The sequence below is a fragment of the Centruroides sculpturatus genome, unplaced genomic scaffold, assembly GCF_000671375.1.
Source record: "Centruroides sculpturatus isolate CEXI.00-Female unplaced genomic scaffold, Cexi_2.0 scaffold1659, whole genome shotgun sequence".
In the NCBI taxonomy this organism is placed as follows: domain Eukaryota; kingdom Metazoa; phylum Arthropoda; class Arachnida; order Scorpiones; family Buthidae; genus Centruroides; species Centruroides sculpturatus.
In genome coordinates this window covers 46329-71833 of record NW_019385835.1, presented here as the reverse complement: position 1 = coordinate 71833, position 25505 = coordinate 46329, and the positions used below count along the sequence as shown (strand labels likewise).

The following is a 25505-nucleotide window of genomic DNA, read 5'->3' as shown; positions in this document are numbered from 1 at the left end:
AGGATACTCATAAATTAGCCAGTATTGTACGACACTTCACATGAAAGTACTACTCGCCTGTTCTTTTCCGTATTTTGGGGGGTAAAACTCACTGCTTGCACCACCTTACTGCCCATACATGACAAAAAAAAAGAAGCAGGCCATTCTTGGTCAGTACTTTAAAAAGTTGTGGCTATTACATTTCATTGTACCATTTCTATAATCAAATACAATATCTAGATTTAAAGTTTTTTTTTTTTTATTCCTGCTTAAGATGTTCTTCCACTTAAGCCACTTCAGACCACTTCAAGCAGGTCCTTTCAAAAACGTTTTAACAGAGTTTTACTGTAATATGATGATTGATAATGATAACAACAATAATAATAAAATTAGAAATAATTTATAATAATATTTTATAATAATAATGTTTTTTATTATATTTACTATCAATTTTTACTTAAGACCCAAAAATCATAACCAATAGAGGCACACAGTTTTTGATTTGCCTCTAGAAGTGTATATTGTTAAGCTTTATTCTTGAGCTACAGTTTGCCATTTTTCTTTCTGTACAATAGTGTACAATCTTATCAAATTAATTTTCATTATACGATAATGAAAGTGAAAAAGAAATAGGTTCAGTATTAATAAAGATGAATAAATAGTTATTTGTTGATATGAATATATGATATTTTGAAAGAAAATTTATTTCAAAAATGAAATCTAAATTGTGAACATACATTTACTTAATATTATATACAAGTAATTCCTTCAAACAAATTATTCAATAATTATACTGTAATGTAAGGTGTCTGATTATCGGGATGTTCAAGAGGTTGTGACAATCGTGTGGGCACAATATACCCACTGAGACAGGCTTACCATTCTTTTTACTGTTTAATTAATTATTAAAGGTTTCCTTACAAAAATTTCTAATTTTCTCAATTCTCAAGGAGAGAGTCCAGTAAAGTCCCAAATATTCTGCATAGTGTCTTTGGTTCCTTGTTTATGGTCCTTAGGATCGACGGCCCTGGGGTACATTGTACAGCCTTGAAAAGAATAGTCCTTGTAGTAAGGATGAATCTTGAAGGGTTCAAACATCTCCATGAGAGCAAACGTATCTCGGAGATAGATGAAAAGACTAACGTCGGATTTGCACAATTAAACAAAATTTTGGAGCAAAGAACATTGTCCTCAAAATGCATTTTTATATGTTTCTCTCCTCAATTCTGTATTCCAATTGGTCTTCCCTTGTCTCCTGGTGACAATTTCAAACCCTTCAGGGTGCAATAGAGGTCATTTTTGAGACTTAACCTGATTCTCGTTCATCTAAAATTTCTTCAAACCTTGATATTCTTCTTGTAATTCAAAACTATTGTTTTCTATTTTGATGGAAAGAACTTTTATTGTTTAAGCTAGACTTTAAGTCTTGCTTTGTTTTAATTTTGAAATGTGAGAACTTAACTGTCTTGCTGGATTTACATCATTCAAAACATATTTTTATTTCTGTCAGAGACCTCACAGTTATAAGTATAGACTATGTCCACCCTTATGGCCAGACACCTCGCTCTGCTCACTCATAGATTTAACATTGTGTACTTTGTATACCTATAGTTATAGGTCAAATTTTAAAATGCTGTTTGCATTATAACCTAGACCAAGATCAATTCTATTTGTATGCAAAAAAATGATTTAAATCAGTTAAGTGGTTTTGGAGGAGTTTAACCTCACATGAATGTCAAAGTTGTTGCTGAATTCTGTCTAGCTTCGCTCAATATATTATCAGATAATAATTATAATAGTTATAGATTCTAAAAAGTAAATTGTTAATATGATAACTATTAAGTTCTGATTTCGCTTGCAAATTTGTTTACTGATATAAACAAACTCATTTTCCAAACTCTCTACCCTATATTCATAATAGACCTATCTTTTTAGCTTTTGCATGTTTCTCTTTGTTTAATCTCTGTGATTTAATATGATTGAATAATACCAAAGAGAAACTAAGTTCACTGCGTACTGCAAGTCAAATTTTTGTTTATAAAAAATTAATATGATGATGATTTTAAATTACAGATAAATATGTAGGTAAATTAAATTGAAAATATAACTATTTTCGATTTAATTTATCCAGGTTTTAAATAGAGATCTGTTTAAAACTGTTCAAACTAATATCTCAAATACTGTACTATAATAGAGACTTACCACACTGCTACTGTTAACATAACAATGACACTTTATCATCAGAATGCAATCATCTGTCATTTTAATGTTACCAGTAGCATTGTGATAAGTCTCTGTTATCTCTTCTATAGTATTTGAGATATTAATTTCAACAATTTTTAAGACAAGAAGCTCTTTTATAATTTTAAAACTGTTATATTGCTACATATTGTGAATGAAAGTTTTATATATAATGTTCTTGTATAATATATCTGTTTAATAAATAGATAATTATAAATAATTAAATAAATTGCATTAAAAATTGCATAAAAAGTAAATTTACATTTTACTGTTTTGTTTTATTATATATGCATGACAATATAATTAGGAAAACCATAGCTTATCCTCTGATACATTTAAATAGCCATAGAAATTTAATTCAGATAAAGACAAACTATTTTTTAAATAATTTATTAACTTTAACACTATATAAAGTATGGTATACAATTTTACTTGATTTAGTATAGTGAGAAATAGTATTTGGGATGAAATAGTTTTGTATTTTTGACATGAAAAATTACATTTTTTATGACACTCACATTAGCTGTACATATTTTGGTAATTATATAATAATCTGCACTATCAAAAGTAGAATATGAATGAAGATTTATTGATGGCCTACTACACCTGTCCTTTATTTATATAGTCCTAAAACAACACTAAAGGCGGCCATACACATTAAGTTAATCCTTTGAGGCTGCCTGACCTTGAGGAACTTCAGAATTTCCTATCACCCACACACAAAGAAGAAAATCTCTCAGCAGAGGCGTAGCTAGGGTGAGGCAAGTAGGGCACATGCCCCGGGTGCCACTCGCAGAGGGGTGCCAAATGGTCTCCAAGACAGACAAGATTTATTTCTGGAGGGGGAGGGGGTGCCAATATAGTGTTGTGCCCCAGGCGCCAGTTATGTTCGCTACACCATTGTCTCTCAGTCAGTCAGTCAGTCGGCCATGGCATCTGATGACGACATACTGGCTGTTCTTGGATGTTTATTGGCAACAAATTCTATTAAAACTCATGGAGGGAAAAGTATGCATAGAAGTCTATGGTGTAAATAGTAGTAGTGGTTTGGGTAGCACTGATCACAAAATTAATTTTTCATACGAATAATTTTTTAATGGAATTATTTCAGATCACAAAACTAATTTTTTAAGAGAAATCTTGAGCTATAGATTCTGTTAAAAAGCATCAATTATCAGCAAAAGATCAATGGCAAGTCGATTTTACTACCAAAAAAATCCATGGATTAAATTTTATAGACGAATATATATTAATAATTCTCAACCACATCCAATATTAGTACAAATTGTAAACATTATCATCACAAATTAATTTTATAATTTAATAATTAAAAAGAATTTATTAAACTTTGTCTTATTTTAAGTTGTCATGTTTTAATTTACTTGGATATTAAAACAATAAATTTTTTAAAATGTAAAAGAAAATGATATAGAGTATCGAGATGTTTTATGAAAACGGAAGAAATTAATTGAGAAGTTTTCTAAATATTAAAATTATTTATAATTTTAATTTACTTGAGAAATTTTTGATCTGAAACTAATTTATAACCTGAAAAATTAATTTTTTAGGTTATAAATAATAAAAGTTAATAAGGTTATAGAAAATAATTCTTCCAAACATTCACGAGACATTGTTCTAACTACTCAGCGGTCTCACAACTGAACGACACGACAGCACACACGTTAAGGTCGGCCTGCGCAGTCTGACACTGCTCAGGAAAATCAAATGGTTTTTCGATTCTACTCTGGTGATCGGTACAGTTCGCCAAAACTGTTAAGTTTTCCCCCACACACTACCAGGAATTACTCAAAGTCAGGCATGCACGGTTAATACTCAAAGGATTTACTTAACGTGTATGGGCCCCTAACATGTCTTTTTTTTAGACTTCATGTCATCACTAATCACTATCATTGAAGTCTACATATCATTCTACATTTACCTATTTTATTTGTCAACCTCTAACTCATCATCCTCGAATCTATCTCTAAGTTATTGTGTGTCTGTAAATATGTTGAATATGTTGTCTAAATAGTTGGAATTTCCTCTTTTTTTCTCTAACAGTCTATATTTGAAATCCAAGAACTAAATCTACTGATTTTTAATCCCCTTCTCTAACCCACTCCTAACTTTTTTGGTTCAACTTTAATCTCTCTATCTCATTAATAATAAACACAATATAAATTTTGAATAACATCATAGCTCTTTTCTCACTGCAAACTACAATAATTCACCTAACATTAATAAANACATGGTTTAACATTTCTATACATTTCTATAATTAAATATATATTTAATTATAGAAATGTATATTACCCCTTTTCTTCTTGATTCAGAGTTCTTGGGAATCTCAAAGCCATCCCATATTAATAATGTATATGCAGGCTTAACTATAAATTTTTTGATTGCCTTTTCTTACCCTTAAAAATTTTTAAATACTTTTAGGAGTTTTCATTATTATATCTCTACCTGCATTACTATACTCAATTAATAAACTCCAACCTTTTGATGGAGTTTATTAATTTAAAATAGCTGCCTTTAAAATGCAGCCTATTTTAAAAACTTATCGAATGTTTTCGGTCAGATTAACAGACCTTCTTCAGGATCGAACTAACAGAATTTAAATTTGCCAAACGGAAATTCCAAAACGTACGTTCTATAATCTTCTCCTATTCAATTGCGCATGTCCATTTTTATAATTGTAATGCCGCTGCTTTCCATGCTGATGCTATTTTGTTTGATTCTCGAAAATTTATATTTTGCCCTTTTTTCCCTATATTTGTAAATGTGCCAGGCTTCTGCATATTTTAGATGTCTTCTATTTTCAACCTTTTGTATGACCCGTAGACAGGAGGCTGGTCCCAGGTGTGTACAGAATACCGTTGCATGATAAGAGGCTGAATAAGGAGATATATTATATAGGAGCCACAAAGAGATCATTAAATGAAAGATTGAAGGAGCATGAAAAGAATATAAGATTTAAACAACCAGTCACGGCTTTGGCTAATTATGCGATCGCAGATCCAACAGAGATTGAAATCAAATGGAGCAAGGCAGATGTCATACAAAAGGTTGAAAATAGAAGACATCTAAAATATGCAGAAGCCTGGCACATTTACAAATATAGGGAAAAAAGGGCAAAATATAAATTTTCGAGAATCAAACAAAATAGCATCAGCATGGAAAGTAGCGGCGTTACAATTATAAAAATGGACATGTGCAATTGAATAGGAGAAGATTATAGAATGTACGTTTTGGAATTTCTGTTTGGCAAATTTAAATTCTGTTAGTTCGATCCTGAAGAAGGTCTGTTAATCTGACCAAAAACGTTCAATAAGTTTTTAAAATAGACTTCATTTTAAAGGTATTTGGAGTTTATTAATTGAGTATTTAAAAATGAACACAAACTGTAAGCAAAAAACAAACAGTCTAATCAAGTTAGTCTAAAATCACAAAAATGACAGTTAATAGAAATTTAAATATTAAAAACATTTACAAATAAATAATGTTCAAAACCGAATTAAAATAGTATTTATAAGCAGTCCTTTAAAAAGGACAAAAGAAACATCTGAGTTAAAAATGAGAAAATTTCATGTATTAAAAGAATTTCGAATGTTTATAGCTGACTCTCCTTATGTTCCAGCCAAACTTAGGACAACACAATCGAAGTGCTTGAAGTGGCAGAAATATTTATTAAACCAGTTAGTAGCATTAGAGCTATTGGCAGTGCAAGGACCTGTATATCTATTGACTTTGGACATAACTAGGTATTTGGACATGGATCGTCATCAAAGTACTGTCAGCACATTAGCGACAAGAAGTTCAATCACAAACCACTTTTTTTTTTTTTTTTACCAGATTTGAATTTGATGAGAAAGAAGGCAAGTTACAGCTGTTGAAGGTGCATTAGCATATCACACTTCCTTTCATAATCATAACTAGTGGTCACTGGATTGCACGTCCAGATTGATACAAAAACTTTTCGATGCAAAATCTGTGTGTGCAAGGATGAAATGTGAGGCAGTCATGAACAATATATTGTTTCCTTTTGTCATGGAACAAGTGAACTAACAAACATGCAATGCCAATTGTTTGACAGTGTCTACTGATGCTTCCAATCACAAAGACCTAAAACTGTTCCCTCTGTTAGTAAGATATTTGTTGTCCCTTGCAAGCATCAAAATTAAAATCTTGGAGTTTCAATCTCTTTCTGGAGAAACAGCAAACATTGTTTTGCTTTCATTGCCAAAACATTACAAAAGCATCATCTCACTGAAAAGGTTTTAGAATTTTGTGCCATTAATGCCAATCCCAATTTTGGAGACAGCCAGATGGCAGAGTGGTCAAGGTGGCAACCTACTGCTCTAGGGAACCCAGAATCGAATCTGGACGGGTCAAAAAATTCCAGGTATTTTTCTGGTGGAATTTTCCAGATATGTCTTGCTGCATCTTTCACCACTTGGCTGCCCCATTCTGGGCCTGGGCAAACCCATAATGCACTTGGCACTAAGAAGGCCTCTTTTAGCCACAGGGCTGAAGGAGTTTTAAAAAATACCAATTTGGTGGATTCAAAAAAGAAGACAAAATAATGTGTTCAAAAAGTTGCAGACTCCATTGGCAAGACATTGTTAGTTATCAGCTTTGCTGCTCATGTCCACAGTACCAAACAAACCGCATGTCTCCTGATCTAAGCGGAAGTAATTGTTAATCAAATATACTTACTACACCCGATACATTTAAAGCTATACATCAACCAAAGCTGAATATTATCAGGATAGAAACGTTTCTAGCCCGATAATATTCGGCTTTGGTTGATGTATAAAAGTAATTGTTATGAAGATTTATTATTTCTATGTCTGGACAGTTTGCGTGGAGTCATTCAAAGACTTCTGTGAATTTGCTTCTGTAGAGTAACAGTGCTTATTGGGTTATGGAAAGACAAGACACTCATGCCTGCAGTTGAGAAACTTTTGAAACTATTTTCTTGTGATACAGTTCATGAAGAATTTCTCCCTTATAAACCTCTCACTACAAGAACAACAGCTGGAGAGATGTTTAATTTAATTGATTGTAAGGAACCAAGTCTGAGCTTTATTTTTATTTTACTTTTATTTTGCTTTCATTATATTTTGTTTGGGGCTTATGTTTAGTTAAGACGAAGGTTTCCTCACCATTCACCTTAGTAACTTAAAAATAGAAGAAAAACCAACTCACCGACGAAAGAAAAGCGCCGTAGAAAAACTCGCGCACACTTGCGCTTCCCAAGCGGAAAAAAGTAAGTCCGCACCGAGAAAAAGGGGGGGAAGACCCCACAACCCAGTTAGGAATCGCTAAACCTTAAAAGAATAAAGCATCCCGATAATTGTTAAAAAGAATAATGTAAAAGGTTAGCGAAGTATTGTCGGAAAATAATCTGCCAGATAAACAAGAAAAATTTAATGTTACAGATAAGTATGTAAATGAGGAGAGTGAGCTCATTCAGAATTGTGACGTCACCTCACACTATAAAGCCTCTAACTCAAGTGAAAACGAACGAGGTGAATTCCTGATAGCAACGAGCTTTGGTGAGCTTCGTAGCAGTGAACGAGAGAGGTGTCCGATAGGATTTTGAAGTTATTCGATTTGTGGATCGACGATTATAGAAAGTCTTGAGAGTTTGAGGAAATAGGTTCCTAGTATATTGAGGTGACGATTAGGATCTTTAATTTATAAGAATTATTGTTTATAAGTTAATTCTTTGATTTTGTCGAATTCCAAAGGGGAATAGAATTAAGTTAGAAATAGATTGATTTGAGTTTGTCGGATTGATTCTTGTTGAATTTCATTGAATAAATTATTGTTTGATTTTTACTAAATACTGTATAGAGTTTATTAATAGAAGTTTAATTAAATATTTGATTTTGTTATTGACAAACTTTGTCATTATTTAATTCGGTGCACGCTTAAAGTCCAGGCCTGGCACACTAACGCGAATCCGCGTAAAGTACCCGTTAGGGAACGGCTATTTCCGGCACACAGTAGTGTCGATAATCGTTGGAAAGTCGGAAAAATAATATAGTACTTTACAACTGGCGCCCGAACAGGGACTCTAAGGCTAATATTAGACTTTATTGCTTTCTTTCATTGACTTTGAATTTAGCTTTAGAGGAATAACACCTCGTAAAAAAAAAAAAAAATGGATGATAGTGCACCAGTAACCCGAGCCGAATATAACCAGTTACAACAGCAGTTGTCAGTGCTGTTGCAACAAGTGTCCAGTTTGACGAATGCCGTGACTCATCTGACTTCATGTGTCACGTCTGGAACTGTAGAGCCTACAACACCGAACGTTACAAGTGCTGTACGGCCCGAAACTTCTACTCCGAGACAGGAAGTGCCTACATCTAATGCATCGATGGTCTGGCTTCAGACTGCACCGCCGCCGCCAGCCATCCAATTTAACGGTAGGTCAGCATTAACTGCTAACGATTTTTTGCAGGACCTCGAACAGCATTTCCTGGTGAACCAAATACCGAACACTAGATGGGTAGATACTGCCGCTAGTTGTCTTCGCGGTAGCCCAGCAATGTGGTGGAAGAATGAAGGACGCCACCGAATCGGCAACAGTTGGCCGTTATTTAAACGATCTTTTCTGGACCTTTATGCTCCTTTAGCTGACGAAGTAGCTGTCGCTAAAGAATTATTTAGTCGACAATATACAGGAACCAATGGTGTCGAGCAGTTTATATGGACCACGGTACAGCTATACCGTACGAGGAGACCTTTAGCTCGTGACGAGGAAATTATACAATGTTGCCGAGAAATAGTTGCCCAGATGCCTCTTCCGTTACGTGAGTATCTGGAGAATCGCCGTTCTTATTCGTTAAACGAGCTAGTACGCACTGCAAAAGAGTACGAATTCAGAAGAAATGACCAAGGTTCTTCTGACAGTGCAAAGCAGATTAAGGACTGTCGAAAAGTAAGTAAGCAGATAGAGCCTAAAAATTTTTCACCGGCAAAGTCACCCATGACCTGTTATTCATGTGGTGAGGTGGGACATTTTTCGAGGAATTGTCCCAAGGGGAAAAGACACACTGATCAAACGGATGTCAAGACTCCCAATAGTCCCGAACAAAAAGTAACATGGCAAAGGAAGGGTAATGGAAAAAGAAAACCTTTAAACTAGACNGTTTGATTTTTACTAAATACTGTATATAGTTTATTACTAGAAGTTAATTAAATATTTGATTTTGTTATTGACAAACTTTGTCATTATTTAATTCGGTGCACACTTAAAGTCCAGGCCTGGCACACTAACGCGAATCCGCGTAAAGTACCCGTTAGGGAACGGCTATTTCCGGCACACAGTAGTGTCGATAATCGTTGGAAAGTCGGAAAAATAATATAGTACTTTACATGATAAGTACATCAATCAAAATGGCATTGAATAGAAGAAATGTGTGGGACTGAGTAGCAATGCAGCACGTGCAATGGCAGGTGCTTGTACCGGACTTTTTCTGAGGATCAAAGCCACAGCATCACCCTGTGTATGGGTGCATTGTAACATTCACAGAGAAGCAGTGGCCATCAAAAATATGCCATTGCTTTTAACTCTATGTGAGTGTGTGTAAAATTTATAAACTTTATAAAATCTCATCCACTTAATTCAATAATAAACTCTGCATTGTGCAAAGAAATGGGGAGTAAACATGAACATTTTTGCAAAGTGTAATGGTTATCAAGAGGGAATGTTTTAAGAAGACTTAATTCAAATGAAGGAAGAAGTTTTAAAGTTCTTAGACCAACATTCCCAATAGCTAGAGATGTAATATTTGAATTCAAAGACAGTTTCCATAATGTCAATTCATTAATCAAGGTAGCCTATCTTTCTGACATTTTTGATGTTTTGAATAATTTAAATCTGACATTACAAGGTAGCAATGAAATTGTATTTAAAATGCAAGAGAAAGTGGAAGCTTCAATGTAAAAATTTAATTTGTGATTGTATTGTGTGGAAGCAGGAAATTACAAAGCTAACAGAATTACAAAAGGCATATAACATAAGTTCTATTTTCAGTATGAGATTTCAGTTGCTATCAAGGAACATCTGCTAGGATTGAAGACAAGCCTGAAGGAATATTTTCTCCCAATCAACAGCAACAAAGCATGGATAAGGAACCTTTTACAGTGAACAAAGAATCTGAGACAGAATTGCCAGATTCAGATATTGAAGCAGGATTTTCAACATTACTTTTCTTAAAAAATAAATATAGAAACTGATTGGAAGTCAAACTGCTTCTAAGAATACAGTTATCATCTTTTTCTCCAAACCTGAAGTTTCTAATTAAACTAAAAATATTTTATTAATGACAAATGTGATTAACATTTGTCATTAATAAAATATTTTTAGTTTGATTTGTTTACATTTGTGTACGAGTAAATGCTTCTTTATTGTAATATATGAAAACTGTATGGACATTCAAATCTGTTTTATTTTACCTATAGGCTAGTATAGGCAATAAAACTTTTAGTGGGTCATGAATGAGAAGTATAAAAATAACCAGGTCACAGGAAAAAGTTTGGTAAATCTTGCTCTATGCATTCAGTGGTACACTTAGTGACAACAATACCATATTAGGCATGCAGCCCTGTGTTGAATGGTTAATGGCGTCCTCATTGCTGGTTGCCTTGCATACAGTCTGACTTCATGCAACCTGTTTCAAATGGTTTGTGTGGACATAGATGCACATGTTGATGGCAACAGGCTGATTCAGATGTCACGTTCTGTGGCAAACAGGTCTTGACAGACGATTTGGCAAATATGCTAGTTTGTGCACTCTGTCGTGCTCCAGTGCAATCCACTCCCTCTTTGGCATGTTTGCAGATGTTCCTGCATCCATTGTGTTATACATTGCTGGATGGTATTCATGTTATGCTGAACATGCATGTCTGAGATAAGCAGAGGGTCACAGGATTAATCCCTAATGACCACTTACACTGCATGGGTTGTTGAAACCTGACCTCGGTGTTGTCGGATGGCTAAAGCTTGATAGGAGGGCAAATTATAGAGTGGAGAAGTAGTGAGCAAGTTGCGAGGTGTCCATTTTTCTCAGTGACAGGAGACAGGTTTAACAAATAACAAAATAAAAGTTTATTATTTGACTAACTATACCATACATGAGGCTACACAAGTTAGAGGAATATACAGGCTATATGGCTAAATGCAATTAGGATAAGATTACAAGTCTAACCTTTTACAAAGGACTAATCTATCAGCTAAGCCTGGTTTCATTTAGAGAGAGAGTTTGCTTGTTTGCTAACAATTACCTCTAAGGTTGGAGGAGAACTATATGCAGAGATTACTGTAGGGAAGTTCCAGAGCCATTACATGTCATGTCTTCTAACCAGGTCGTCTCCTTTTGTTGGATCTAAGTCCGTTGGGTCAAAGTCTGGAAGACTATACGAGTGCTGTTATCAATTATAACTTCAGAGTGCAAACTCTCGAGTTTCTGGTGGCTTGAGCTTTTATCTCATTGTTGTGGGAAAGAGGTCATGTGATCAACAAATATTGACAATGACAAAGCATTCTTGACAGCTAAGTCTCAATTTTCTCAGTGACTTGTTACTACAAACGGTGACCTCCGCCCCGATTCTCCATTTTTTTTCGAAAAAACACAATTCACATTAATTTTTACAATCCCCTTAAAATCTGTGACCTCACACATGGCAACTGCCCACATTGTCAAACTGATGTTGCACAGCTCCAGATATGGTCTGGTTTCCCAGCCATTAACTAGTGGTATTCATCTTGCTGTCATCTCCAAGGAATTTTTTTACACTTTGAATGTTTGGCTGATAGCATTTATGGGACGAGCCAGCTTCTGGTCTTTATAGCCCAAAACTGGGCACTAGATGACTCAGTGCATATCCAAACTTAATCATTTGCATATCTCTGTCACCTCTATTGATCCTGCAATTTTCATGTGGCTATGCACATTCCTTAATGATGTTGCAATTTCACTTTTGAGGAGTGTATGAAAGAAATTCAAAATAGTAATTGCATTAGTGGAGAATCAGAAGATAGTAGAAATGGAAATACTGCCTATGAGACAGAAGTGGAATAAAATGACGAAGCAAGTAGGTTGACTCCAACAAAAATATTTTTATTGCAGAATGATGAACCAGTTAAATATGAAGAAAGTTACAGAATCAAAGAAAGCAATGAGTGAAGAAATCAATTTCTTGGAGCAAAATGGAACAAGGATTTTGACTGATCCTTCATAAAAATCAAGATAACAAATGATATAAATGATTAAGAGAGGCTGATAGGAGTATTCAGCATTACAAAGCAAAAGTTGTGATTTGAGGATTCAAACAAAACCAATTAATTTCAATGAAATGTTCATTATTGTTGTGTACCTTGACTCATTAATAATGGAATTATCATCTCTTGTAACATTATAATATGAAACTGAAATAATTTAATATAAAAACTGCTTTCCTGTATGGAGAAATTGATAAAACCATATGTATGCAATGACAAAAAATTTAAAATCAAAGATAGTATTGATCAAGTTTGCAAATTAAAGTGAAGTCTGTGTGGTTTAGAACAAACATCAAAATTTTGGAATTGATGATTAAAAAAATTGTAGGAATACATGAATGAAAGCAATAGAGGTACCAATCTATAAACCAGTTTTATACTCCCATCTTATAACTACCTCACTTCTTACTAGGAATAAACTATTTATTCCATTCTCCTAGATGTGTGATATTTACTAGGTTGCAGGAAAAAACTGTTATCTCATTAGCACTAAAATTGATAATTATAATAATCCAAACACCAAAATTGCAGTTGATCCATTTTACCCCTAAATCTTGTACCTTCTTGATTTCAGCATCTAGATATTATGAAGAGTTTAATAGTTCACTTTTGTATCTCTAGATGAAGGCTTAATTTCTTGAATGTTTTCAAGCAACTGATTCTCAATATAAACTAATGAATTCCAACAACACAGATTTTTAAATTAATGCAACTTGAATCCTTTAATAATGTTAAAATTATTAATTAAAAATCATTAAATAAGACCCTTTTTTATAAATGACTTAAATTTTAATTAATTATAAATATGAACTTTTTTGCAAACTGCTAGTTATATTGTTTTTTACTGAAGAATAATTTCTGAGTTTTATAAATAAATGGACAAAATACAATGGTACCTAGTACTTCAAATGCTTCAGAGTTCAGTCACTAAATTTGACAAAAATTTGCTTTGGAGTTTGAATGATGCTTCAAAATTTGAACTGCATGCACAGGAAAAAAAATGCCCTCAAAACATAAATGTAGTCTATTGTATGCCAAATTCTCTCTCATTCTTGCATTATGTTCTTATGTTTTCAGTGCTTTTTTTCATTTCATTTTTGGTGTATTTGATTATACATATTGTGTGTTGTTCATTGATTTCTTCCTGTAATTTTTCTATGTCGACAGCTTTTGGGCATCATGTACATTTTGTATCTTTTAGTTCAAAATTTCCTGAATGGAACTTTTTAAACCACATTTGACATGTCTAGGAGCATCTTCCCCATACACATTACAAATGTTTTTTACTGTTTGCACAGCATTATATTCTTTCCAAAACTCAAAGCATAATATGCCTGATACGCTTTTTATCTGAAGACATTTCAACTTGATTTTATTCAAACAAAATATGGAAGTAAAAAAGTTTAAAATAAGCTTCTAAACAGAGTACATCTGACATTAGCAGTAATGTATTAAATTTCACAACTGCTGTAATTACATCACACATCTATGTTAAATACTGACAGCTGTTAAAAATACCCAAAAACTCTCTATTCAACCCAATATAACATTTACTTATTAGCCTGGCATCTGAGAAGTGTGTGGAAACAATGAAGTCTAAGATGATTAATAATATCAATGATTGAGATAAAAAAGGGATTTATCATGAAGCATGAAAATGGTATATGTGTGGTGGATTGCTGAAGTTGATGATGTGCAACTAGTAAATGCAATATACAGTAGACCCCCCTATAATTATGGTCCCTATAATTACGATTCCTATAAAACTGCGAAAAAATTGCGACAGTATCCGTAAAAACCGGTAAAAAACTCCTATAATTACGTAAAACGTCATCGGGCAGCCGAACTACTTTCCCGCCATCCGTAGCGCCACGCTACGGAGAGATTACTATCGTCTGTACAGTATTATATATAAATTATATATAAATTAGGTACTGTACATATAATTATATATTAATTATATATAAATTAGGTACTGTAAATATAATTATATATTAACTTAATTTATTGTAACTTTATTATAATTATATATTTTTTTTCTGCCGCGTGGCGCCACGCTACGGAGATTTTACGCTAACTATTGTCTGTACACTATGTAAATTAGCTACCGTAAGTCTAATACAGTACTGTAATTTTATACATTTCTTGTGAAAGAAACATTTCTTATTCAACGGCGATTAAAATTATTTATATTAATGATGTCTCCAAAGTTCAAGGAAGTTTTCGCAGAAAAATAAGTTATTAGAAATCGGCCGCGGTTTGCTGAGCTGTTCCGCGACGAAAACAATGTTGAGCAATGGCAATGTCGAATGGTGCACAGTCGGTAAGTAATCCTACAATTTTTTGTTTATAGCGTAGTTTATACGGATTATTTCCAAAAAAAAATATACGTATTTTGGAAATGTTGAGCGGATTAGTCTAGGAATCAATTAATTTTATGGAAGAAAACCTTTCAATTAGCCGTAGTCCGTAAAGTTTACACGTGTTGGGCTGTGATTGGAACGACTCGTAAGAAATCGGATTCCTAAAGAATGGAACGTATCTATGATCTTATAGGGGGGGTCGACTGTAAATATATTATTTTATTTATCAAAATAAGTATTGTTTAAGATATGGAAATGGATTAATTCATTTTGCCATTATTTCTAATGGGAAAATGATTTGGACTTTGAACACTTCAGAGTTCAAACAGCTTCCTGGAATGAATTAACTTGAAGTATGAGACACCACTGTATTCAGTTTTTTTGTGGTTGTGCAAGAAATGATCACATTTATGAAGCAAGCTATGATGCTGGCAAAGTATATTTAAAGCAGAACTATGTATTTATGAAAGTGGAATAAAATTGATTATCATCTGTCATTTTTGTATCTATGTATAAACTATGTCATGTTTACAGTATTAGTTTACAGTGTGGCTATGTGCCATAATTGTATAGTCAGTTTATTTTTTGAATATAATATTTCCTGTCTTCATGTCTATTGTCTCCTTCTGGAACTTTCTCCCAACTTGTGTTTAATGGCATATCAGCAGGTAACAATCTCTTAGTGACAATGAGAAGGTATGCGATCCTCAGTGTATAACGGAGACCACAAATTCATTCTTTGGTGAAGAAAGCTCTCCAGTGCACTTTTGGCACCGCGTGGAGACAAGAGGAAAAGAACAAGGAGACTGGAGGAATAAAGTGAAAACCAGAATCGTGAAACTTAGAAGAGTATTTTTTTCCAGTGTGTCTAACTTAATATAAGTTTTAAGGAAAGAGGTTAATATTCGCCGTGAATAGAAGTGATTCATCCAACTTATCGATATCACTGTGAACAACACCGAAATCTCTTTCTTGTATTATATATCTATATCTTCTTAAGTAGATCATAGTTAGTCATAAGTTTAGTTGTAAGGTATACATCTATATACCTTGATAGTAGTAGTCTATCAAGGGACATTGTATTGGCCCTTGATAGACTACTACTTCAATTAAGGAAAGAATTGTCGCAATAGACAGACTTATGTTGGTTTTTGTTTTCTATAATAGTGTAATCAGATTGGGGGGTAGAGGGTTGTATAGCTGGCATTCTATAAAAATTTCCTGTACTCTGTTATGCAAATTAAAGATTCTTATATTATAAAAGTTGAGTTTCTTTGTCTATGGCATTCGTGCACTTCACAACAGCCATTTTGCAATTGTGGGAAAAAAGATTTTTTTTTGTTAATCCCTGTGTTGAACACAAAAATGCAGTTAAAACTTCCCTGACATGCAAGGTTTTTGAGTTGTGATCTTATCTGCATTTTAACATTGTCTCTGCATTCATTTATGGAGACATATATAGACATATGTTGTATACAGTGGTGATATTCGAAATATTTAACAAAGGATTCGCTAACAGAAAATTTTTCCTTAACAATTTTTTTTCGCTCAAATGGTGCATCAGAAGGCTCTAGTTTAGTAGTGTTACAGAGTATAATACGTATATTTTAATATATTTTTTAAAAGAAACAAAACCACTGAGAAATGTTACATGTGTTTAACAAGGTTCGGAAAACTTTGAAAATGTTAACAACGGGTTCGGCCGAACCTGTGCGAACCCGCTGAATATCACCACTGGTTGTATACAATAATAAATGTTAAGAATATCTGGTTATATAAAAATAAATCACATAACCAGAGGGTATACAATATTTCTACAAAAAAAAGTACAGGTATACAGTGTATACTGCCATGTACCTTCAACTATATCCTTGCTGATAAATATAATAGTTTTTTAAATAAATTGGCATTTACTATAACTTAGATATAACAGTAGAAGTTTTGTAGTTAGTGGAATAGTTATTAATTCAGGAAGGCTAAAAATCCATTGTAGTGAATAAGGCTTATGCAGTAAAACTTGAATCACAAAATCTAAACTGCATATTTTTAAAATTGGCTTTGGGAACAAAAAATAATAAAGTGAAATTTGAATAAAGTTTTATTTACTTACTCTATTAATATTGATTATATAACAATAATAATAATGGTTTTTTATTAATAAAATCAAAATATACATTGAAACAGTTACGAAATACAGCACACTCTTCCATATCCAGACTAATGTGGACAGAAGTGATGCAGATAAGTGTGTGGGAATTTTTAAGTAAGGCTGTAACATATATGTCTACTATTGATATATGTCTCATCATTATCATGTCAGTTGTGATTGATGCATTACGCTCTTCTACAAACTTAAAGGCAACCTTAAAAAAAAAATGAAGTTAAAAAATGCACACACTGCAGTATGGAAAGGTAAGATTTGTTGAAGTACAATACAGTATTTTCAAAAATTCTTCGTTGCCTTTGATCAGCCTGGACAAGGAAGTGTCTGGATGTAGGAGAGTCTATTTAGAATAATTGCTTTGTTGTAATTAATATGTAATAAAAATTAATTTTTTATTAAAAATGACACTAAAAAGTGTTACAAATAAGGAAGAAAAAGAAAATATATAGTAAAATTTTAAGTTACTATCATGAAAAAGACAAAATTCTAGGATTCTTTTTCTCTAAAAAATAATTTAAGCCTATAAAAAGTAAAAAAGAAGTGAAATTTAATTTACTTTTGAATAATTCAAATTAGAAATATTGTGATGTTAAGCTATTAAATTACTCTTTTATTTTTTTTGTAATGGTTTATGTTTAATCTGAAAATTTTAAGTAATGATTTTCTTTAATATGATATCCATAAAATTTCAAATCCTTCTTTATTGTATAATTAATATACATTTTTTTTTTAGTAAAAATAATGCTTGAGATTAAATCTGTTTCTTATTTAATCAGCAGTCAAATTGCCTGATATGCAACAACAGTTTATGTTCAGTATGCAATATGAAAGAAAATTAAAAAATAATAACCAACAATTTTTACATTGTTAATTTGCAATTAGTATTATCTTACTTTTTAAATTTAGCATAACTACAAATTTAACATGTAATTTAATAATTACCCAATTTTACCAGCAATGCTAATTTATTATTTCCAAAATTTTTATATTCCAAATAAGTACTTAAATATGACATTAAGTATAAAATAAATAATATGAATTTATAATCCAGTGACATAATTTGATTAATTTTCATAATGAATGAAATATAAATGGAGACAATAATCACAGTTATTATCCAATTTTTTAATTTAAATGTTTACAAAGTTATTCTAAACTGATCTGGGCATTTATACAATTATAAAATTGTAACATCTAATATTCAAATGAAATTCCTGTATTTTAAAAAAATATATTGAAATAAACATTGAAATCTATTTTTATTTGATATGAACAAAAATAAAAAATGACAAATATTTAAATGAAGAAATTTTATTCCTTTCGTAACGAGATGGTAACAGGTAACCTGGAGTTTAAAGTACAAATAGACACAAAGAAGAAAAAAAAAAAAAAAATAGACAGACTAGAGACAAGTAGAATCTGCCACAGAAATACAAGTAAGGCACAAAGCTCCAGTTTTCCCTCAAATATCTTGTTGTGAACAGTCAACTCTGCTTGGCACTTGTTGCAGCTTTTTCTTGAGGGAAAGAAACTTGAAATATTAAGCAGATGTCAATACAGTTGCTTACCATTAATATATTTTTTACATGTCTTTCACCAATAAACACTTATTGTGTCAATCAAAAATTCAATATAAATACTCTTAAATCCTTACACATTATACAATACATTATATATATATATTTTTTTATTCATTTCACCATTCAATGATTTGATGAAGATTGAAGCTCAGATACCATACTGCCAAACATGCAATTAAATAATTAAATTATTATAAATTCTGCCTTTACAGTTGCATAGAAAGTATCAGATACAGCAATTAGCTGTATTTAGTAGAAAAATGTATATATAGAGAAAAAATTGATATAATTCATCTAGCATCAGGAATACTTTAATTTTTTTAATCTGGAATGAATTTTCTTTAAAAACAGAAATATAAATATCAGCTGCAAATCATGGATAATATAGAAATAAACTTTTAACAGTTTTGCTTACTGTCTGGAATATTACTGAAGCTTCTAAACAATCTCCTCCCAAAATTTCTAAAGTGCAATAGATAACAGTTATAAGGAACAATATCTTCATTGTAATAAAGTATTTTTTTTTCTGAATTGCTCCACATCCAATTTAGAAAAATTAAATAAATTTCAAATCTCTCAATTTTATTTACAAATTAACATTCTAATGCTTTATTTAGTGAGTAGAATATTGAGTTGGCAATTTTCTTTTTGCCATTCCAACAACATGGTTGGCACAATGGACAGGAATTAGAGCTTTTCTTTTCCACTCGCTGGTGGCACTTTTTTCAGAGACAATAAGATGTTAAATAATAACAGTAATGAGAATTTGGTAAATTGGCCAGTTCTGAAAAAGCTATTAAAATAAATCTTTATTTCACCCACATAGTATTGGAGAAATTTCAAAAAGGGAAGAAATATTTTCATAGATTTATAAATTAAATAACACATTGACACTACTTCTAGATCTCATAAGAAATTTTCCAAGAAATTATAATTTCAGCTTTTCAAATGTTGATTAATTTAATCAAAAGTTGCTGTTAAATCCAACAAGGGATTAACAACTGAGTATTAAGTAAAAGATTGACATTGATCATAAGAATCACATGCATTTACATTATAATGAAGAGATACAATTCGTTCCACCAATCTAAATGGTGAAAATTTTGAAAATTGTGATATGTTGATGTCCTGAAGAATCCAAGTAATAGATGTGAGCATCCAGATTCTATCACAGAGTAGCCGTGAAAGACAGAATTGGTCTCTAGAATGGGAATTAGAATCTAAAAGACAAAATAAAAAGTTTCTTTACAGGTCCTTTTTAAAGTAAGTATATACTGTGACATCAATGTCAGGGGCATCCAAATTGTTTCCATTGGCCATTGTAAATTTATTAAAACATATCTATTATATATTGCATGCAAAGAAAATACTGTTGTTTTCATATTTGATAAGCTAGTATCATAAATTATTTTATAACATTCTTAATATGAATAAGAAAACATTTCATATAAGTTAGATGATAATTTTTATTACAAAAGAATTGAAATAAATTTATATATATATTCAATATTATGTATAAGATTTCTTATTACAAACAAAAATAATTACAAATGAAAAACTTGCTCATTGAAATTCTTTTGACTTCAGATACATTAGTAATAATCTCATTAAGCTTGATATGTTAAAATTTCAAATGATTGATATCAATGGTAACAGAAATAATATTTGGAAACCCCAGACTCTATATGAACACAGATGTGGTAGAAAATAGTTCCTGTTTTGTTTTCATTAGAGAATCATTTGATTCTCATTCAAAATTAAAATAAAAATCAATGATATTTATGTACAATTGAGAACCGATTTTCTCATCTTAATGTTTCTTATAGGAAATATGCGGCCTAAACCGCAAATCCTTTGCTAGCACCAGTCATCTTCATCTGAATTGCTGGTTCTGACCCTAACTCTTCTCGTCCTAACATTTAAAAGAGTTGGATCCCTCCTCTGCATTGGTTTGTAGCCATTAGGAAGAGGTGAAGGCAACAAGCGAGAACCTCGTCCTATAGCTGCAGCTGCTTCAAAACTTAGTGGTTCTTCATTTCTCCGTAACACTGTATAAGGCTGCTGAGGATAAAACTCTCGCTCTATACTGCGAGTCTCTTTTGCAGGATTGGATCTGACACTTCTAATAATGTGAGGACCACTAGCTTTAGCTGTCCTTTCTCTCCACTGGGTTGTCATCTGGAACACAGCATGGGTTGGCGAGGCATTCACTTTGGGAAAGTTAATCTTGCCAGGTGACCTAGTTGGCTGGGGCACCGTGGGAGAATGGGAAACCAAAGGAAAGTTGATACCTTCTACCGAATGAATTTCAAGCCGAAGCGTAGAAGGTTTGGTCGGGGTTGGTGGCAATTTACGTCCTCCCCTTGGCCTCCGTTGGATTGGCAGACTGTGGACTGAAGATGGACTTGGACTTCTAGATCGCTGCTGCAGTTGTGTTGTGCCATAGTATTCATTTTGGCTAGGACTTGGATCTGGACTGGGTGTTCGGGAACGACGATGTAAACACGAGCTATGATAATCACGATCCCGAGGTATTGTCTCTTCTGTCCAAAATTTATCTCGAACAGGAGATCTCCCTCGAGGTGGTGCATCATATGGATGGGAAAGATAAGATTCTTCTCTTATATAAGCTGGAAAAAGATAAGTAAAGTGAATTTTCTTATTTATTCACAAGAATATAACAGTTATTTATAGAAAACAAATAAATTTTATTTATTAATGAATATACAGTAAAACTTCCCTTTGTGACCAGCAGAAAAAATTCCCCAAAATTTTTCTGACAAACTGTAATTTGTACCCACTTCCAATATGTGACCACATTTTTTTGGTCTATTTCACACAAATTAGGCTCTGATATTTGACCATTTGCACAAATCTAGATATCCAGTTACTTCAAATGCAATTTATTTCCATTTGGAGCTGTTTTATTCTGATTTCAGGAAGTAGCAGATTAAGACTTTCTGGAGTCCTTAGGCACAGAAGATTGGGAGCCACTCTACATAATTTCTACAGCTACAATTAGATGTCATAAAATCATTTATAAACTATGATACACAATTGCAACAGTAAAATTTCTCAATTTCAAGTGTCCAGTGGGCAGTCTAGTACTGTTTCCAGGAATGTTGTTATGATTATCAATAACCAATAAAATTAACTTCTCTATAGTAATAAGCGAATTAGGATGCTATCAATATTTTTGGTGACTAACCTTGTCTATATGTGAGATCTGCTGTTGGGTGGAAAGTGTTACAACAATCGAGCGGTCAGAATAATCATGTGGGCATGAAAAGACTCACCGAGACAGGTTTACCATTTGAAACCTTTTAATAGATATATAAATTTCCTTACAACTATTCATATAATGAGGCATAATGCCTATCCAATGGCAGAAAACAAGTCAGTTCATAAAAAGTCCAAATGTTCTGCTGATCGTTTTGTTTCTTCTGGCAAAGGCAATGAGGAGAGCGATGGCCCCAGGGCACACAGCACAACTTACAGAGATGACCTCCAATGACAAGTTGTACCTGGGCAAATCTTGATGGGATGGGATTGTGAAAACGATCCCAGGGTATCGAACAAGCCTTCGTTGTTGAAGAACAGGAGCACTATGAACCAAGAATTCCGAATGTCCTTGAAATGCACTATAAAGTTTTCACTTTATAGAACATTCATCCAAAGGCGCCTCTCCATTGGTCTCTCATTGTCACCAGGTGACAATTCAAAACCCGATGGAGGGCATGAGAGGGATCAACGTCGCAACAGAATATGACTCCTCTCCCATCACATTTTCCTCTACTTTAGTCCCTTCTATTGTTTTAACAAATAACATCAAAAACTTCCATTGTTCAATCGAGACTTTTGATTCTTCTTACAAGTGTCTGAAAAGGCGATTGTTAATTTCTTGATTGTTATCCCACATTCAGACCTCCTGATCGACCCCGTTTGGATCTTCACATATACTTCCATTAACGAACAAAAAATTCCAGCATGAATTCTTTAACAATGAGGAGGCCATTATGGTGTACCTCTTGAGAAGGAAATTGATTGTGTTGATCATCTGATTACCTCCACAAGTAGTGTCGTCGTCGTGTTGAATAAATGATTCCAGGACAGATGAGGGACTCCACCAATAGTTATCACAAGTTCATTTTCTAGAATATATACAAAAGTTACAATCACATCGACAGTGGAAACAGTCAGGGCCAGATCATTGCATAGACAAATGAGACAAATGTCTAGGGCCCGGTCAAACTATTTTGAAAAGATTTGTAAATAAGATAGTTTACTTTTCTGTTGGACAACTGTATATAATAAACAAAAATATACAGTATTGCTTTTTATATGGTTATAGTGAATTCTAAAATCTAAAGAAAATGAACGTGGGTTCAAAAAGTTCCCAAACTTTTTGAATAGCGCGCCTCCAGTTGGTTATTTTTTAATTCGCTTGGGGGCATTGTGTCCATGGAAACCTCCCGAAAATCATTCACGGAAACTTCCCACGGGTGGGTGAAACAGTGCTCCAAAAAAGCTCAACAAGTTTGCTTGAATATTAAGCTGATGTTGACTGTTTTTTTTGATGCAAAGTGCATCACAAATACCTATCTACAGGTCAGACAGTCAACACGGCGTACTACTTGGTGTTATGAAATGCCTAAGAAACAGAATCAGGCGAAAACAGCCCGAACTTTGGAGAAGCGGCGAGTGGTTTTTTCATCACAACAACGCGCCGGCTCATTTGTCCCTCAGAACTCGTGAGTTTTTGGCCAAAAACAAGACCACTGTGTCCCCCCTACTCACCTGACCTGACACAAAGAGACTTTTTCCTGTTCTCCAACAAACTAAAAAACATGCTCAAAGGAAAAAGATTTGCCACCATTCCAAAGATAGAAAAAAACGACGGAGGAGCTTATGAGCATTCCAGAAAAAGCGTTCCAGGACTGTTTCAAAAAGTGGAAACACTGTTGAAATAAGTGTATACGTTGTGGAGGAGACTACTTTGAAGGGGACCCTGACAAGTATGTGAAGTATTTTTTTGTAATAAATAAAGTTTGGGAACTTTTTTAACAAACCCTCGTATTCTTATGTTTCTTCTAATTGAAAGTAAAAGGGAACTCCCAATAATTTAGAATTTTTTTTTATAGCAATAAGAATATTATTAACTATATGTATTCTTGAATCCTGTGAAAAATTAAATAATTTTGCTTTTATTTTTTATTAAGCAGCTGCAGTGTCCGTTGCGATTTAATAGAAATAATAGTAACAAAATTTATTAATTGAAAGAGCCGGCAGGGGACTCTGAAGAAGAAAATGTCTAGGGCCCCAAAGTGGGTTAATCCGGCCCTGGAAACAGTGGTTGGAGCATGCGATGAGGTGAGTGACCAGGCAGAAGCATGTTGATCTAAAAAGTGAGTTAGCCTCAGTCTGATGTCACAAAAGTTGGGGAAAGCAGTGAAGTGCCATGTTGCCAATTGCCTCAACTATATTTAACTTTATTCAGAAGCCTTCATCAGACTACAGGTATACCTCGACTTACGCTGTTTCCAATTATACATTGTTTGTCAAAAAAGTATATGGAAAAATAAAAATCAAGTTTAAGTCATTTTATTCGACTTTATGTCTGTCTGCCACAAATATTGAAGTCGTAATATCACTAGAAAAGCGTTTAAAGCACATAAAATCATATTAAAATATATACATTTACAAGTATGTACTGTATTTACAGTACAGTACATGCATTCGTAAATTTAGATTACTTTTTTCTGTACTATATTAAAAACTAAAATTTATTTGTTTGTAAGCTTAAAATAGATCCTTATTAACCATATATTATTAAAAATGCATTAATAAATAAAATACAGAACCGGGTATGGTAATTTATGGTTTAGCCTAGTGACAAGCAGATTTGGAGACAAGTAAATTTGACTTATGTTGCCTCTCCTGGAACCAATTACCGACATAAGGCGAGGTATACCTGTACATTACTTTGAATATCAAAGAGGATCACAGAACATCTCTGTGAGTGGCTTTGATATTTGAAATTTGTTTTGGTAAATCAAATCAATCAATTAATTAATAAAACTCAAAGTTACTGTTTTGTCAAAAATTTTTTGAATTTCAATAGTAGTTTATTAATGATAGTCTTTATTTGCTTAAAATATCTTAAATGTTGAATAGACATTTTTCTTGTTTTTGTAAGTTGTTGCAAATTCTCGAATGTTGAAATTAAAATTTAATTGAACTGTTTTGGACCACTTTTGATTTTTCATGAGTGGTCATAATTGGGAAGTTTTACCAAATAATACAGGAAATCCTCGTTAATTCAAACTCAGATAGTTCAAAATCCCGTTAATTTGTAACTGTACTTTTGTCCCAGCCAAGGATATAGACTTACATGTTAAGGAATTCAGTTAGTTGGAAATATGCCTACTTCAAAATTCTGTCCAAACTGTGATATGTATATGTTAACTCTTTTGTTTAGATTGAAATGCCTCCATGCTATACAAGAACAATAGACCAAGAACAACTCTAATCTGGTCAATATGGTTTTACTTTTATAACAACCTATCTTACCCCTTTTTCTCTTATTTCATGAAATACCACTGGTTTTGGGATTGCAAGATTGGGCTATTGTACAGATATATGTAAATGTAAATCTCCGATAATTCGAAGTTGCAATTACTTCATCCCTTGATTTTGAACTAATGAGGATATCCTGTAGTGATATATATATATGACTTCATAAATAGCAAAAATTAAAACAGCCTTTTAAAATTTGGCAGAAATCAATCATCATCAAAACAGGATATAGTATAGAGCAGGGTGGTTCAACCTTTTTTCCTAAAGAGCCAAATTAGAAATTTAGGTATATTCAGCAGGCC

The 25505-nt window shown here is 32.8% G+C and overlaps 1 protein-coding gene across 2 annotated transcripts in view; it reads right to left on the bottom strand.

The window, feature by feature from the left end:
* Positions 1-18101: 18101 nt before the first annotated feature.
* LOC111642413 (voltage-dependent calcium channel type A subunit alpha-1-like) overlaps positions 18102-25505 on the bottom strand; it is a 46968-nt gene continuing 39564 nt past the window's right edge. The window contains exon 3 of one of the 2 annotated variants that reach the window (XM_023388760.1): positions 18102-21257. In XM_023388760.1, the coding sequence (XP_023244528.1) occupies positions 20485-21257 (773 nt within the window). In that variant the 3' untranslated portion in view covers positions 18102-20484. The remainder of the gene's footprint in view (positions 21258-25505) is intronic. The other variant, XM_023388758.1, reaches the window with a different exon arrangement.